Genomic DNA, 15,824 nt, shown 5'->3' with positions numbered 1-15,824 from the left:
TATTGCAGTGAAAGTGCACCGGAAATGCACAAATGCAAACATTGCAACTTTGGGTCTCCTTTAAAAGTCGTCTTAAGAAAACACATTGCAGAAATCCACAACCAGAAGCAAAACGACGCTTTAAAAATAATTGTGAAAAATTATGAGTGCCAATACTGCAACCGACAAACACATTCACGTCTAATATTTTCGCTGCACAACTGTGACCCCTGCCTTAACGAGCTTAAATGTAACAGCAGCCCCCATAAAAATAATTCAAAACACCTCCAACACGACATAATCTGGTTTGAGTGCGACAGACTTGATTGTTCATACATCTGTAAACAAAAAGGCAACTTGAAAAGACACCTAATCGTGAAACACGGCCCCCCTGACCAACTCAAATGGTTTCAATGTGAGCACTGTTGCTACAAATCCAAAAATAAAAGAGGCTTGGAGTTGCACCACATCAACAAACACGGAACAGAGCGCGAAAAATTAGATCTGAAAAAATTCAAATGCACGCAGTGTCCATTCAGAGCTCTGTACCAGGGTGTGTTAAAACAACACATGGCCAACAAACACAACATAGACGTCCAGTGGTTTCATTGTGAGAGGTGCCCCTACAGAGGAAAACAGGCGATTCATCTAAAAATTCACATGTTGGCGAAACACCAGTGCGGCTACATTTAAAAACATTAAAAAACTCATGTGTATCCAAGTTTTATTGTTTACACGTTTTTATATAACATGAATAAAAATTTAAGGCTCAGCCTGCCCTTCTTGGATCTTTGCAATGAAAGATTGCTTCTTTTGTTGCACGCGGTTCTTGCGTTCGGCCAAAGTGAGCTTCCTGCGGTTCCACCTCTTCTTGGTTGTTGGGGCAGCCTTTTCTGGTTTCTTTTCAATAGCGGGGTTGGAGCGAATACCCGCATGCGCGTTCTTGTAGATACCTTCAATCTACAACAAAAACAACCATAAAATACTCGTTTTTTTTAGTGTGTTTACATGTTTCATGGTTCAATTTTGGTACTAAATAGTTAGCACCACGGTAAGACCATGACTTGATGTAGTCCAACTGCGACACGTCAAGGTTAAACCACCTGCCGTAATTTTAGTTGGACGTAACGTATTAAATCAAACTATACCTGATCAGCTGTGATTCCCAGCTTAATATATTGACTGAACTGTCTCTTGAAAGCTTCAGGGTCTTCCTCTTCCAAAGCACGCATATAATCAGCAACGTGTTGCCCGAAAATGTGCGATCTGTGCACGTCAGCGTTAAAAGACTTAGATTCGGCATCATATCCCGGGAAACGCTTAGTGGAATGAGGAATGTTCAAGCCACCATCGACAGCCCCCTTCATGGCGGCGAAAACACGAGCTCCGGTGGTTGTGCGTTGCAGACCAACATCCAGGTAACACCTTCAATTAAAAATGAAAGTCAAACTTGTCACCCCCTCAGACAAAAAAATCAAACTATAAAACAATCAGAGACACCTTATAATCACAAAATCGCCAAGCGCGCCAAAGTTCCAACTCTACCACATAAAACATGCGATAAACCTTCCTTTTGACACGACCTGGCGACTCAGATGACGCGCATGTGTCCACACTTCATCACGATTTTTGTTTTTTTATTTCAAACCGGAAATTGACTGACCTGAAGGCTCCAGGACCGTTTTCTACACCCTCGACGTTGTACTCGTCCCCGGTGATCTCGGTGGTGCCGGGGTACAAACTATCCAAACCCAGTTGCTTCAATAAACGGCGGGCCAGCAACAACCCAGTACAGTAAGCCGCAGCATAGTTGGTGAGCCCCACTTTCACTCCGTACCTAGGCAACTCGTGCGAGTAGGCCGCGCACACGATCTTGTCACCCTCGATGCGCGAATAAGCCACCTGGCAAGTGATGTCGCGGTTGGACAAACGCACGATCAGGCGGTACTTCGGAGTGTTGTATTTGTTCTTGTCTTGAACGATCAAGCGTTTGCGAGCATAGTAGTCGGTCTTGCCTTGACGACGCCTCTTGAATTTTACTTGAAAGCGCTTGAAGTATTGCTTGTTTTTCACGACTTTCACGAAACCCTGGAACACAATAACATAACCTCACTTGTGGCAACGTTGCGAAAGGGGATTTCGAGACAACCGAGGGGTTATACGGGGGTTAATATGAATGTTGAGACGGTTTCAGGTGGTCCTGAGGGAGATTTGGGGTTCACGTTGTCAATAAACATGTTCGTTGGAACCGGATTGGATAATCTTCAATCATCCTGTTGGGGTGTCACAGTTTATGGGAAAAAATCGTGTGTAAAGGGTGCGAATTTCTTTGTAGGGTCAGTTTGATTGAGTATTTTGCTAATTGTACTCACCATTTTTGCGAATTAAATAAAAAAATGTACACGATGGACTCTACGAGGCACTTGACAGCCACCGCGGTCCTGGTTCAAAGGGACGACGCATGCGCGGAAATTACTCCATCTTGGTTTTTGTTGACACATGAGGGCGCTAATTTTGACTGTCAATTCGGATTTTATTTTTCTTCGCCAAATTGTTTAAATAATTTTACTTGTCGTTATGATGATATTGCAGTTTCAGTAGAATTAACGTGGTTAGTTAAATAAATTAGTGTTTTTAATATGTGTGTTATAATTACAAATGTTGTATTTTACCAGTGGCGGCACGTGCGTTTTTTATTTTGGTAATTTAATATTTTTGTGAAATTTTAATGATAAAAAACTTGGGTTGTGTTGGTTATGCCATCCATAGCTGGTGCGTTTGCACTGTTCTCGTGGCTCAGTGGACGAGCCTGTGGACCGGTAACCTGAGAGGTGTGGGTTCGAATCCCACACAGTGACGGTTTTCTCAAGCGGAGTAGTGATCCGACAAGGGCGTCCTATCGCTGCAGGCCAGGCCTGCCTCTGATCCTGTGATGGGTTGAAGGAAACTACCCCTGTAGCCTGTGGCGGACGCCGAGAGCTTTTCGTAGTAGAGACGTAGGCTTTAGGCGACCGCCACGGGTGGTTGGTGGTCTCTCGGGTTCAGCTTGGAAGGTTCTTAAGGTTGGTGGTCCCAGCGAAGGAGGACGAATACTAGTTCGCTTGTTGGAAACAGGAGTTACGCTTGAGAAAATTTACCTGTTAGCTTAAAGGGAGAGTGCTCAGGACGGAATTCAAAACACCAAGAGAACATTTTTTTTTTACATTTCGTCTTTGCTTATTTTAATCAATAAATCGTTGTTTTGGGTTAAAATGGAACTGTCAACTGACGACTCAGGTCAACGGACGGTTTTTCTGGGAGAGGAAACTATTAAAGAAATGTTTTAAACATGGATCAATAAAATAAGTATACACCAGGGGCGGCTCGTGAGTGAGAAGTTGATGAGGCAAAGCACAAGATGCTCAAATATCTAAATATCGAAAACATTACATACATTGTCGGTTTTAGGAGTTCACGTAGCCAAAAAACGTGTAATGTGTAATTTACCACCTAATTTCGAATTTTTTAAAATTACACAGTTTTTTGGTTTTACGATTTGCGAGTTTTTAAGTTTTGAATTTTAAGTTTTTCAAAATTTTGATTTACAATTTTTCGATTTTACAGTTAGTCCGATTTGTCAATTTCTAGATCGTTTATTCAATTTTTTGGCAGTTTTCGACAGTTTTCCGATATTAGGTTCTTTAATTTTTCAGTTTTACATTTTGTGGCATTTTTTATTAAGGGCAGGTGGGCGGGACTAGTACAGCACGTCAAGATCTAACCTAACCCCGCCCACCCACCCCGCCTCCATTTCAGTGATTCATTTTATCTTTGAATGAAAACTGTATCTTATACTGAACGGAAATAAAATCGTTAGAATGAGAACAGCGCGGGTGGGCGGGGCTTGTAGTTACTAAGATAAGACTGATTTTGGTAAATGACATACTTTCTAAGAAAATAAAGGGTGGGTGGGGCTAGAACTTGCTAGTATAAGACTAAACCAGCTATATTTCTGGAATCAGCACGTCAAGATCTACAACCTTGATTTTTTTAAGAATTTGTAGACGATTTTTTCAGAAATGAAATTTTCCACTATGTTTCAAATTTCGACCCGTTTTCGACGATTTTCGAAATTTAACTAAATACATTTTCCTGTTGATTTCGGGCCACAGAAGTCACTTCCGTCATTTCTTCGATAACTCGAACTAATTTTCCAGAATCGCCCATTGAAATATCGTCGTTTATAAAAACTACCACTACCATAAACACGCTACATTTTTGGAATCAGCAAGTCGGGATCTACATCCCTGAATTTTTTGAGAATCTTTAGACGACTTTTTCGAAAATGAAATTTTCCATTATTTTATCTGGTTTGAATGAAAACTGTCTCTTAGACTGAACAAAACTAACATCGTTAGAATGAAAACAGGGCGGGTGGGCGGGGCTTGTACTTACTATGATACGACTGATTGTGGCCAATGACATATCCTCTAAGGAAATAGAAGGCGGGTCATAAATGACTGAACAATATTAGGAGTAGTCAGTGGAAAAATCGAACTTAGCCCCGCCCACCCACCCGTTATTTAATTTTTTCTTCTGAAATAAAAAATGAACCTTATAGCAAATGGTATACCGTAAAAATTACGATTAGCGCCTTTTTTTATTTGTTTTGTAGCTAAAATAAGACTAATTTTGGTAAATGATACAACGTCTAAGAAAATTGGGGGCGGGTGGGCGGGGCTAGACCTTGCTAATGTAACACTATACACGCTATATTTTTGGAATCAGCACGTCAAGATCTATAAACCTGAATTTTTTGAGAATTTCGGGACTTTTTTTAGTTACATATAGTTTTCTTTGAACACAGATATTTAAACAGATAGTTAAATATGTTTTTAGTTTCTTGTTAGGAAAAGAAGACTTCGTACATTAACAAAAAATGTACAAAATATAAGCCCCGCCCACCCACCCCCTCTCAATTGTAATGATTTTTTTATTCATCGTGAGCCGAGGGCGGAGCTTAGTTGCAAAATCCTCATTTCTCTACAAGAAATTACCAGTGAAATATGTTCTTAAAAGAGTAACATTTTGTAAAAAAAATTAAGAATTGTGCAATTAAACTGCGCCGTTCCGTGTGACAACGAATAAAAAAAATCTTTACAACTTAGATAGGGTGGGTGGGTGGGGCTTATATTTTGCCTTTTCTTCTTAATATACGTAGTCTTCTTTTCATGACAAGAAACTTAAAACATGTTTCAAATTTTTGTAAGGAAATATGTATTTAGTAATTACGCCCGGCCCCTCGGTCTGACAACGAATAAAAAAAATCTTTACAACTGAGATAGGGTGGGTGGGTGAGGCTTATATTTTGTCCTTTCTTCTTAATGTACGTAGTGTAGTCTCTATTGACAACAAGAAACGTAAAACATGTTCACAGTTTTTGTAGGGAAACATGTATTTCGCAATTAAGCTCCGCCCCTCGGTCTGACAACGAATAAAAAAAATCTTTACAACTGAGATAGGGTGGGTGGGTGGGGCTTATATTTTGCCCTTTCTTCTTAATGTACGTAGTCTTCTTTTCACAACAAGAAACTTAAAACGTGTTTAAAATGGTAAATTTGTATAGGGAAATATCAATTTTGCAATTATGCTCCGCCCCTCGGTCTGACAACGAATAGAAAATTCATCACAATTGACATCCGGACTTTTTTTTAGTTACATATAGTTTTTTTCGAACAACACGATAGCTAAATACGTTTTTAGTTTCTTGTTATGAAAAAGAAAACTTCGTATATTAACAAAAAATGTACAAAATATAAGCCCCGCCCACCCACCCCTTCTCAATTGTGATGAATGTTTTATTCATCGTGAGCTGAAGGGCGGAGCTTAGTTGCAAAATCCTCATTTCTCTACAAGAAATTACCAGTGAAATATATTCTTAAAAGAGTAAAATTTAAAAAAAAATCCGCCGCTCTCGGTCTGACAAGGAATAAAAAAAATCATTACAACTGAGACAGGGTGGGTGGGTGGGGCTTATATTTTGTCCTTTCTTCTTAATATACGTAGTGTAGTTTTTTTGACAACAAGAAACGTAAAACATGTTCACAGTTTTTGTAGGGAAATATGTATTTAGCAATTATGCTCCGCCCCTCGGTCTGACAACGAATAAAAAAAAATCTTTACAACTGAGATAGGGTGGGTGGGTGGGGCTTATATTTTGCCCTTTCTTCTTAATATACGTAGTCTTCTTTTCACAACAAGAAACTTAAAACATGTTTAAAGTGGTAAATTTATGTAGGGAAATATCGATTTTGCAATTACGCTCCGCCCCTCGGTCTGACAATGAATAGAAAATTCATCACAATTGACATCCGGACTTTTTTTTACTTTACATATAGTTTTTTTCGAACAACACGATAGCTAAATATATATGTTTTTAGTTTCTTGTTGTGAAAAAGAAGACTTCATATATTAAGATAGAATGGACAAAATATAAGCCCCGCCCACCCACCCATTCTCAATTGTGAAGAATGTTTTATTCATCGTGAGCTGAAGGGCGAAGCTTAGTTGCAAAATCCTCATTTCTCGACAAGAATTTACCAGTGAAATATGTTCTTAAAAGAGTAAAATTAAAAAAAAAAATCCGCCCCTCGGTCTGAAACGAATAAAAAAATCTTTACAACTGTGATAGGGTGGGTGGGTGGGGCTTATATTTTACCCTTTCTTCTTAATATACGTAGTCTTCTTTTCATAACAAGAAACTTAAAACATGTTCAAAATTTTTGTAAGGAAATATGTATTTAGTATTTACGCCCCGCCCCTTGGTCTGACAACGAATAAAAAAAAATCTTTACAACTGAGATAGGGTGGGTGGGTGGGGCTTATATTTTGCCCTTTCTTCTTAATGTACGTAGTCTTCTTTTCACAACAAGAAACCTAAAACATGTTCAAAATTTTTGTAAGGAAATATGTATTTAGTAATTATGCCCCGCCCCTCGGTCTGACAACGAAAAAAAAAATCTTTACAACTAAGATAGGGTGGGTGGGTGGGGCTTATATTTTGCCCTTTCTTCTTAATATACGTAGTCTTCTTTTCATAGCAAGAAACTTAAAACATGTTCAAAATTTTTGAAAGGAAATATGTATTTAGCAATTACGCCCCGCCCCTCGGTCTGACAACGAATAAAAAATTCATCACAATTGAGATCGGAACTTTTTTTTAATTACGTATAGTTTTTTTTTAACAACGCGATAGTTAAATATGTTTTTAGAGTCTTGTTACGAAAAGAAGACTTCGTATATCAAGAAAAATGGACAAATATACGCCCCGCCCACCCACCCATTCTCAATTGTGATGATTTTTTTATTCATCGTGAGTGGAGGGCGGAGCTTAGTTGCAAAATCCTCATTTCTCTACAAGAAATTACCAGTGAAATATGTTCTTAAAAGAGTAAAATTTTGTAAAGAAATATGCATTTTGCAATTAAACTCCGCCGCTCGGTTTGACAACGAATAAAAAAAATCATTACAACAGAGATAGGGTGGGTTGGGGGGGCTTATATTTTACCCTGTCTTCTTAATATACGTGGTCTTCTTTTCACAACAAGAAACTTAAAACATGTTCAAAATTTTTGTAAGGAAATATGTATTTAGCAATAACGCCCCGCCCCTCGGTCTGACAACGAATAAAAAAAAAATCTTTACAACTGAGATCGGGTGGGTGGGTGGGGCTTATATTTTACCCTTTCTTCTTAATATACGTAGTCTTCTTTTCATAACAAGAAACTTAAAACATGTTCTAAAACATGTAATTTTTGTAAGGAAATATGTATTTAGTAATTACGCCCCGCCCCTCGGTCTGACAACGAATAAAAAAAAATCTTTACAACTAAGATAGAGTGGGTGGGTGGGGCTTATATTTTGCCCTTTCTTCTTAATATACGTAGTCTTCTTTTCACAACAAGAATTCTTTTCACAACAAGAAACTTAAAACATATTTAAAGTGGTAAATTTATGTAGGGAAATATCGATTTTACAATTACGCTCCGCCCCTCAGTCTAACAACGAATAGAAAATTCATCACAATTGACATCGGGACTTTTTTTACTTACATATAGTTTTTTTCGAACAACACGATAGCTAAATATGTTTTTAGTTTCTTTTTGTGAAAAAGAAGACTTCGTATATTAAGAAAAAATGAACAAAATATAAGCCCCGCCCACCCACCCCTTCTCAATTGTGATGAATGTTTTATTCATCGTGAGCTAAAGGGCGGAGTTTAGCTGCAAAATCCTCATTTCTCTACAAGAAATTCCCAGTGAAATATGTTCTTAAAAGAGTAAAATTAAAAAAAAAATCCGTCGCTCGGGCTTACAACGAATAAAAAAAATCATTACAACTGCGACAGGGTGGGTGGGAGGGGCTTATATTTTGTCCTTTCCTCTTAATATACGTAGTGTAGTCTCTTTTGATAACAACAAACGTAAAACATGTTCACAGTTTTTGTAGGGAAATATGTATTTAGCAATTATGCTCCGCCCCTCGGTCTGAAAGGAGTAAAACAACACGATAGTTTAGTTTCTTGTAGGGTAAAGAAGACTGTATATTAATAAAAAATGTACAAAATTTGAGAATAGTACTTTTGGAGATTAACGGTCTAATAAAAATCGGGACGGCAGACACACGGAAACGGGGGACCTATTTTTTCGTATTCTTGGGGTCGCTTACGCTCGGGAAGTAAAAATAATTGCAAAAACTGTCAACATGTCGTTTATAAACCCGAATAGCGAAGGCCCCTGTACTGTTCTCGTGGCTCAGTGGTAGAGCCTGTGACCGGCAACCTGAGTGATGTGGGTTCGAATCCCACACAGAAAATGTGGCAATTTTTCTCAGGTGGACATTCTCTGGTAAACTGACGAAACGCCTCCTTTCGTGTCAGACTTTGGCTCACATTTAAATTGGTGAAAAACCGATGAGCCATGGTTACAGAGGTGCAAACTTGAATTACCTACGTATAGTAAGTAAGATTAGTTCGGTGCCCACAACACACAAGGTCTCTCAAGTTTCCAGTTTCCCAGGGATTTTCTTTCGAGTCAGAGCGGCGAAGCTTTGAGTCAAGTGCAACTTGAATTGAAGTTTGACTCCCCCGAGATTTTGTCACATGACCTGTTAGCTTAAAGGCAGAGTGTTCAGGACGGAAATTACAACCAACCGAGAACATTTTTTTTTCTGGTTGAATAAAAGCCACCCCAACAAATTAAAATTACGTATTTATTTACAAAAGTCATCACATTCGTTACCCTACCACTCCTCCTCCCCCCACCCGTCCTCGCCCCCTTCCTCCGTCATCTCCACCCCCAGCTTGCTGCTGACGCTCTTCTCCAAATCCTCCTTGACCAAGTACTTCGACGACGTCTCAATCACAGGCTCCATGTCCTGGAAGAAGTCAAAGTCGTCGTTCTGCTCCGAGCTCGCTTGATTCTTGATATCCAGCTCGCTTATATCCGGGAGCGACTTCTTCCTGGAGTTGCTCACCTGCGCCGTCACTTCCATCTCGAACACCGACGCCACCGACTCGCTGGAGTTGGTGTGCAGCGAACTCGACTCCCCGTTATCCTGGACCACAGGATTCGTCTCCCCCCAATCCTCCCAATTGTCCAGATCCTCCTCCACGCTCTGCTCGGCTTCCTCCGCCGACGTCTCCCCCTCCTCCCCATCGGGTCGCGGCCGCTCAGGGAGATTCATAATAAGCTGGTGGGTGTGAATTATAGGGTTGGTGTCGGCGGGGGCCGGCTCGTGCTTCTTCGAGTTCTTGCGGGGGCGGCGGGGGTGGCACACGGGCCGCCCATCAGTGAAAAGCTTACCCCGTTTACCCCCTATAACAGTGGCGGCGCCTAAAATAGGGACCAAGTCGGCGAGGGTGCGCAAAGTCACGGAAACCAAATAGTCATTGGTGTCTTTCACCCCCACTAGAAGCTACCAACAAGTGTTCAGTGTTACCAACTATAAAAACAAAATGGTGCCTCACCTCTGGTAAAATACACGACTGCAGCTCCTCTTTGGTGAACGTGTGGACAAAATACTTGAAACAGTTTAATAAAAGAAGCCGGATTTGGGCATCGCGGACGCAGAATATTTCCAGAAGCTTAGGTGTGAGGAATTTTCTGAACACGTCTTCAGAAAAAAAGTTCCTAGCGCTGTCTTCAGAACCTACTGACCGCGATTTTAGTAAAAAATAACATTGTTGTGATTTCTAACCTTCTTTGGGGCACAAAATGAACGGCAGCAGCTCGTCTTGCGCGGTTTTATTCAGTAATACCAACCTAGATAGCAATAAATTACCAAATTGACTAGCTACGGTAACTTCAGGGAAAGCTCTCAAGCGTTCAACTAAACTATGGAAAAACTGAGTTTTCTCTTCGTCCGATTTTAAAGGTAACTCTATCAAAAACGAGTGAATTATGATAAATTCGTGGTTAAAAAACTCGTGCTCGAGTAAGGTACTGAGTTTTGGCCTTGTCGCTACGTCGATATTTTGAAGACTGTTTTTACAAAAGTCTCGAAAGGCAGTGAGGCTTGGAATGTCATCTACCAACCGAAAAAATGAAAAATCACGCTAGACGAATCAAAAATACGTACCGTCACTTTTTGATTTTAGTACCTCACAAACTAAAACCCCGTACGAGAAAATATCAATAAAATCCCTCCTTGAACTCCCTTGTATGTGTTTTTCTTCATTCGGGTCCACAGCTTTGTTGTACCGATTATTACTGGACTTTTTCAAAAAGTCAGAGCTGAGTTCGCCAAACTTACACACGTACTCCATCCCCCCCAATTTCCAGCTTCCGTCCTTCGTTACGTAGATGGCAGCTGTACAAATATTATTATGTGATACAAACGCCTTTTCGTGCAAAAAACACAACGCTTTTAAAACGGAATGTAAACCTATACATATCTGCAACGTGTTTTGTTTCGCTAGGACGTGTCCTAATGGCACTGCTTCCTCCACAGCTAGATAATACTTGGAGTTTTTATTCCACGATGAAATGTACTTTAAAATACACGGGTGTCGATAGATCATTAAATGCTACAAAGAGAGAGTCAACAACGCCGTCTACGTAACAATTCATTTAAAACCTTGCTGTTTTTCTCTAAAGGAGTGTGTGTTTTCCATAGTGGTCCATCTACAAATAATTCGCCTACTAGTACTGAAAGGTTGGTGGTGTTTTCCGAGTTTGTGATTGTAGCGGAATGATGTGACCAGAAATCGGACACTTCGACGGATTTTTCCTCAATTTCGATTCCGCCTAAGTGGGAATGGTCATTGCCCATATTTTAATTGGATTGATTTGTTTTTTCCGTTGACGTGCGATGAGAGGTTAGCTGAAATGTCATTTGTCAAGTGATGTGCTGATAGCTGTCAAAGAAGCAGAGTGCGGCGTTGCCGAATTCGACAAGATTTTTTTTATTGAGGTTGAAAAAATCTAGATCGACTTTTGAATGGTTTGTTTAGTTCTAACCAACTATTGCAAACAAAAACAAAAAAACTCTAAAATTGATATCTGATTTTCTGTTTTTCTTCTTTGTATCTCGCAGCTTATGAGAACATTCACTAATTAAATTATTTGTTTCTGTTTTTTATTTTTTTTATTAGTTTTGCGCTAAGATAAGACTGTAAAAACAAGTTAAATTTAGCCCCGCCCACCTTCTTTCATCATTCTCTGACTTATTTTTATTTACTGTAAAATGAAAATTGAATTCTATGTTGAAAAACGGTAGAATTTAAGATTTCAAACAAAGTCAAAATTGGCCCCGCCCACCCATTCTTATTCCATTTTATTCAGTGTTTATTATTTTATAATGATAGCTTAATACTTTCTGAATATTTTGTTAAACAATGTACCTATATTCTCACCAATGGTTTAACGGATTTGCTGAAGATTCTAATAAAATAATAATGTTGTCCTTAACTAACAGTATTAAGAGTGGTCACCAAAATGCAGAGAGGGTGGGTGGGCGGGGCTAGTACTTGCTAAAATAAGACCGATTTTGGCAAATGACATACCTTCCAAGAAAAGAAAGGGCGGGTGGGCGGGGCTAGTACCTACTAAAATAAGCTCCGCCCCCTTGGCTCTCGACGATTAAAAAAATCATCACAATTAAGATAGGACGGGTGGGCGGGGCTTCATTTTCCCTTTTTTTCTTAATAAGTGAAGACTTATTTCGACAACAAGAAACTTAAAGTATGTCTAAAATGATAAATATGTGTGATAATCAATTTAAATCTTCCACTTTTCCTCTACAACCCCTTTAAATATGGCAAAAGTTGAACATCAAAGTTAGACTGTTTAAAAATTATTCGAAAAACATAACGTGTTGGTGATTCCAGACCAAAACTTTCGAAATATTCGATTTGAATTTTTTTTTTCAAAAAAGTGTAATTTTCCGTTTTATCAATTCTGCAAAAATTATAGTATTTTTTTTCCAGGACATAAAGCCGAAAATGAACGGTCCAAAATTCAAAAATTTCTTGAAAATTCATAAAACATTACGTATTGATGATCGCAGACCAAAATTTTCGAAATATTCACTCTAAAAATGGATTTTTTAATTTTTACAAAAATTATTTTATCAATTCTGAGAAAACCTGTAGGAATGTTCGAAAAATTAAGCCGAAAATAACTTTCCCAAGTCTTAGTCCACAGGAAAATCTCTCTGGGTAATTTTCGACGGGTGATTGCGAAATGGTCAAAAGTTGCCTAAAAATTTGCCAAAAATTCTGGAATGTAAAGATTTGGAGTTGCTAATTCGAAAAACGAACCGTATTGATGATTCCGGACCAAGAGTGTCTAAATATTTTGAAAAAGCTATTTTTTAAATATTTAAAAAATTGTCATTTTTCGCGTTATTGATTCTGGAAAAATTGTAGGCATTTTAAAAGAAAGAAACCGAAAACAACTTTAACAAATCGAAATTTATAAGAAACTTTCTTCAGATTTCTTTGGAAAATTAATTAAAGTTAAACCTAAAATTTATTTTTTTAAGGTTAATAAATATATATAATGTTCATCGGTGCCGCTGAGAAACTAAACTATTATTGGTAAAAATACTCATCAGTGTTCTGGGAAAGTAAATTGGTGACGACAGATTTTTTTATTATTAAAAAAAAAAGTGAGTCCAAAAACGTTTGCGTAAACCAGACTTTATAGGGTGGGTGGGCGGGGCTTATATTTTGCCTTTTTTTTCTTTCTTAATATGCATAGCCATCTTTTCACAACAAGAATCTTAAAAATAGGTAAAATGGTACATTTTTGAACGGAAATATGGATTTTGCAATTATGGGGCGGAGACTACTGCAAAATTGATATTTCCTTCCACAGACTTCCCATTTTAAACATGTTTTAAGTTTCTTGTTGTGGAAAGAAGTCTACACATATTAAAACAAAAAAGGCAAAATGTAAGCCCGCCCACCCGCCCTATCTCAATTGCGATTATATTTTTTTCATTGGCCGTGAACTAAGGGGGCGGAGCTTAGCTGCAAAGTGCTTGTTTCTTTACAAGAAATTAAAAACATGTTTTTGAGTATTGTGTTGTCCAAAAAATGCTATGTATATTAAGAAAAAAGGGCAAAATATATACCCCACCCACCCACCCTATCTCAATTGTGTGGATTATTTTTATTAGAATCTTAAAACACATTTAAAATAGTAAATTTTTAGAAGGCAATATGAATTTTGCAAATAGGATCCGCCCCTCGGCTTACGACGAATAAAAAAAATCATCAGAATTGAGACAGGGTGGGTGGGCGGGGCTATATTTTGCCTTTTTTCTTAATATGTGTAGTCATTTTTTCACAACAAGAAACTTAAAACATGTCTAAAATGGTAAATTTGTATAGGGAAATATTGAATTTGCAATTACGCTCCGCCCCTCGGTCTGACAACGAGTGAAAAATTCATCACAATTAGGATCGAAACGGATGGGTGGGGCTTCTCTTTTAGTTTTCTTTTTTCTATTAATACATTTAGTTTTCTTTATATAACACGATTACTTAAGAACACATTTCACAACGTAGTTTCTCGTAGAAAAATAAGGATTTTATTAAGCTCCGCCCTTCGGCTTACGACGAATAAAAAAATCATCACAATTGAGATAGGGTGGGTGGGCGGGGCTTATATTTCCCCTTTTTTCGTAATATTCAGCTCCATCTTTTCACAACAAGAAACTTAAAACATGGCTAAAATGGTAGATTTTTGCAAGGAAATATGGATTTTGCAATAGTGGGGCGGAGCCTAAATATGGTTCAAGTTTAATGTTGTAAAAAAAAGTCTACACGTATTAAAACAAAAAGATAAAATGTAAGCCCGCCCACCCGCCCTATCTCAATTGTGATTATTTTTTTTTGGGCATGAGCCAAGATTAAGGAGCTTAACTCCAAAATACTTGTTTTTTGACAGGAAATTAAAATTATGTTTTTGAGTATCGTGTTGTTCAAAGAATACTATGTATATTAAGAAAAAAGGGCAAAATATAAACCCCGCCCACCCACCCCATCTCAATTGTGGTGTTTTTTTTTATTCTTAGAAATTTAAAACACATTTAAAATAGTAAATTTTGTAAGGTAATATGGATTTTGCAATTAATATACACCCCTCGGCTTACGACGAATAAAAAAAAAATCATCAGAATTGAGACAGGGTGGGTGGGCGGGGCTATATTTTGCCTTTTTTTCTTAATATACATAGCCATCTTTTCACAACAAGAAACTAGAACATGGTTAAAATAGTACGTGTTTGCAAGGAAATATGGATTTACAATTGTGGGGCGGAGTCTAGTTCCAAAATCCATATTTCCTTATACAAATTTAAAATTTTAAACATATTTTAAGTTTCATGTTATGAAAAGAAGTCTACACATATTAAAACAAAAAGACAAAATTTAAGCCCGCCCGCCCGCCCTGTCTCAATTGTGATGATTTTTTTTTATTCGCCGAGAATCTTGACTTTCTTTGCTTAACTGCAAAACACTTATTTCTTAAAAAAAAAATTAAAAACATGTTTTTGGGTATCGTGTTGTTCAAGGCATATAATTAACCCCGCCCACCCACCCTGCTTACATTTCAGTGATTAATTTTATATGGTCCCAATGAGAGGTGGATGTTATACTAAACAGAAATAAAATTGTCTTAAACATTTAGACAGAATCAAGTGGACAAGAATAAAAATTTCCTGGTTTAATTACAGAAAATTTTGAATTCGAAACGAGAATTTTTTGAGATATTTTAAACTAAATAGTACGATGATATTTTAACAATAATGAATCTTTGTTTAATAAATTTATTACGGGTAGATTTTAGGTTGAAAAAAGGAAAAAAATATATACCTGTTGTAGCGAGTCCCTTTAAAAATAACTCTGTATTAAAAAATTAAACTTAATAGATCGAAACTTACACAGATTTGTGTTTTTGGAGTAAATACATCATGTATCAAAAATACTAAATTTACGTTTCCAAGCCACAGAACAATCACGTAAAACAATACATCAGAAAAACGCGCTATCAAATGCATCACGACCGACTTGACACTTGAGCGCCTATTATTCCTAGCACTGGTAATACAACGTAAAGAATTAAGCTTAAGTAGATGATGGCTCACTTGTTATTATTATTTATTTACAGATCGACTCAAGGGGAACCCATTTTTGTTCTTCAAACACGTATTACCACTTTTAGCTGAAACGAATCATTTCATTAACGCAACTATCGTCCATTTTTTCGAAAATGAATTGTGAAATAAAAACTAAAGAAAATCCGGTGTCACAAGTGCGCATGCGCCCCTGTCGCTCTCTCCACATTTCCAACGTCAATG

General features: G+C 37.8%; 2 protein-coding genes across 2 annotated transcripts; both read right to left on the bottom strand.

Moving 5' to 3' along the window:
• Window positions 1-691: 691 nt before the first annotated feature.
• LOC135125109 (large ribosomal subunit protein uL18) lies at window positions 692-2,456 on the bottom strand. The gene is made up of 4 exons (XM_064050458.1): window positions 2,352-2,456; window positions 1,643-2,067; window positions 1,128-1,404; window positions 692-939 (listed from the first exon to the last, which is right to left on the bottom strand). The coding sequence occupies exons 1-4, from the start codon at window positions 2,352-2,354 to the stop codon at window positions 742-744; spliced, it is 903 nt and encodes a 300-aa protein (XP_063906528.1). The 5' UTR covers window positions 2,355-2,456; the 3' UTR covers window positions 692-741.
• Window positions 2,457-2,844: 388 nt separating this feature from the next.
• Window positions 2,845-15,530, bottom strand: LOC135125535 (protein-associating with the carboxyl-terminal domain of ezrin). The gene is made up of 7 exons (XM_064051196.1): window positions 15,408-15,530; window positions 11,095-11,340; window positions 10,597-11,044; window positions 10,216-10,545; window positions 9,986-10,167; window positions 9,263-9,933; window positions 2,845-2,980 (listed from the first exon to the last, which is right to left on the bottom strand). Exons 2-7 carry the CDS (start codon window positions 11,287-11,289, stop codon window positions 2,845-2,847), a joined length of 1,962 nt encoding a protein of 653 aa, XP_063907266.1. The 5' UTR covers window positions 11,290-11,340; window positions 15,408-15,530.
• Between the last annotated feature and the right edge of the window lie 294 nt (window positions 15,531-15,824).

This window comes from Zophobas morio, unplaced genomic scaffold, assembly GCF_036711695.1.
Source record: "Zophobas morio isolate AGI-343-1 ecotype UQ-CSIRO unplaced genomic scaffold, CSIRO_AGI_Zmor_V1 ptg000008l, whole genome shotgun sequence".
NCBI classification, from domain to species: domain Eukaryota; kingdom Metazoa; phylum Arthropoda; class Insecta; order Coleoptera; family Tenebrionidae; genus Zophobas; species Zophobas morio.
The sequence above is the reverse complement of the archived record's forward strand: the minus strand, read 5'-3'. Positions and strand labels throughout refer to the sequence as shown.

Excerpts from the sequence above, each read along its gene's own strand:
- LOC135125109 (XM_064050458.1), bottom strand. Across the intron at positions 1,405-1,642 it reads AACGGTCCTGGAGCCTTCAG|GTGTTACCTGGATGTTGGTC; the intron begins GTCAGTCAATTT and ends TTTTAATTGAAG. Across the intron at positions 940-1,127 it reads TGGGAATCACAGCTGATCAG|ATTGAAGGTATCTACAAGAA; the intron begins GTATAGTTTGAT and ends TTTTTGTTGTAG.
- LOC135125535 (XM_064051196.1), bottom strand. The coding sequence starts at position 11,289 with ATGGGCAATGACCATTCCCACTTAGGCGGAATCGAAATTGAGGAAAAA. Across the intron at positions 11,045-11,094 it reads CTTTAGAGAAAAACAGCAAG|CATTTAATGATCTATCGACA; the intron begins GTTTTAAATGAA and ends CTCTCTTTGTAG. Across the intron at positions 9,934-9,985 it reads AGTCGTGTATTTTACCAGAG|CTTCTAGTGGGGGTGAAAGA; the intron begins GTGAGGCACCAT and ends ACTTGTTGGTAG.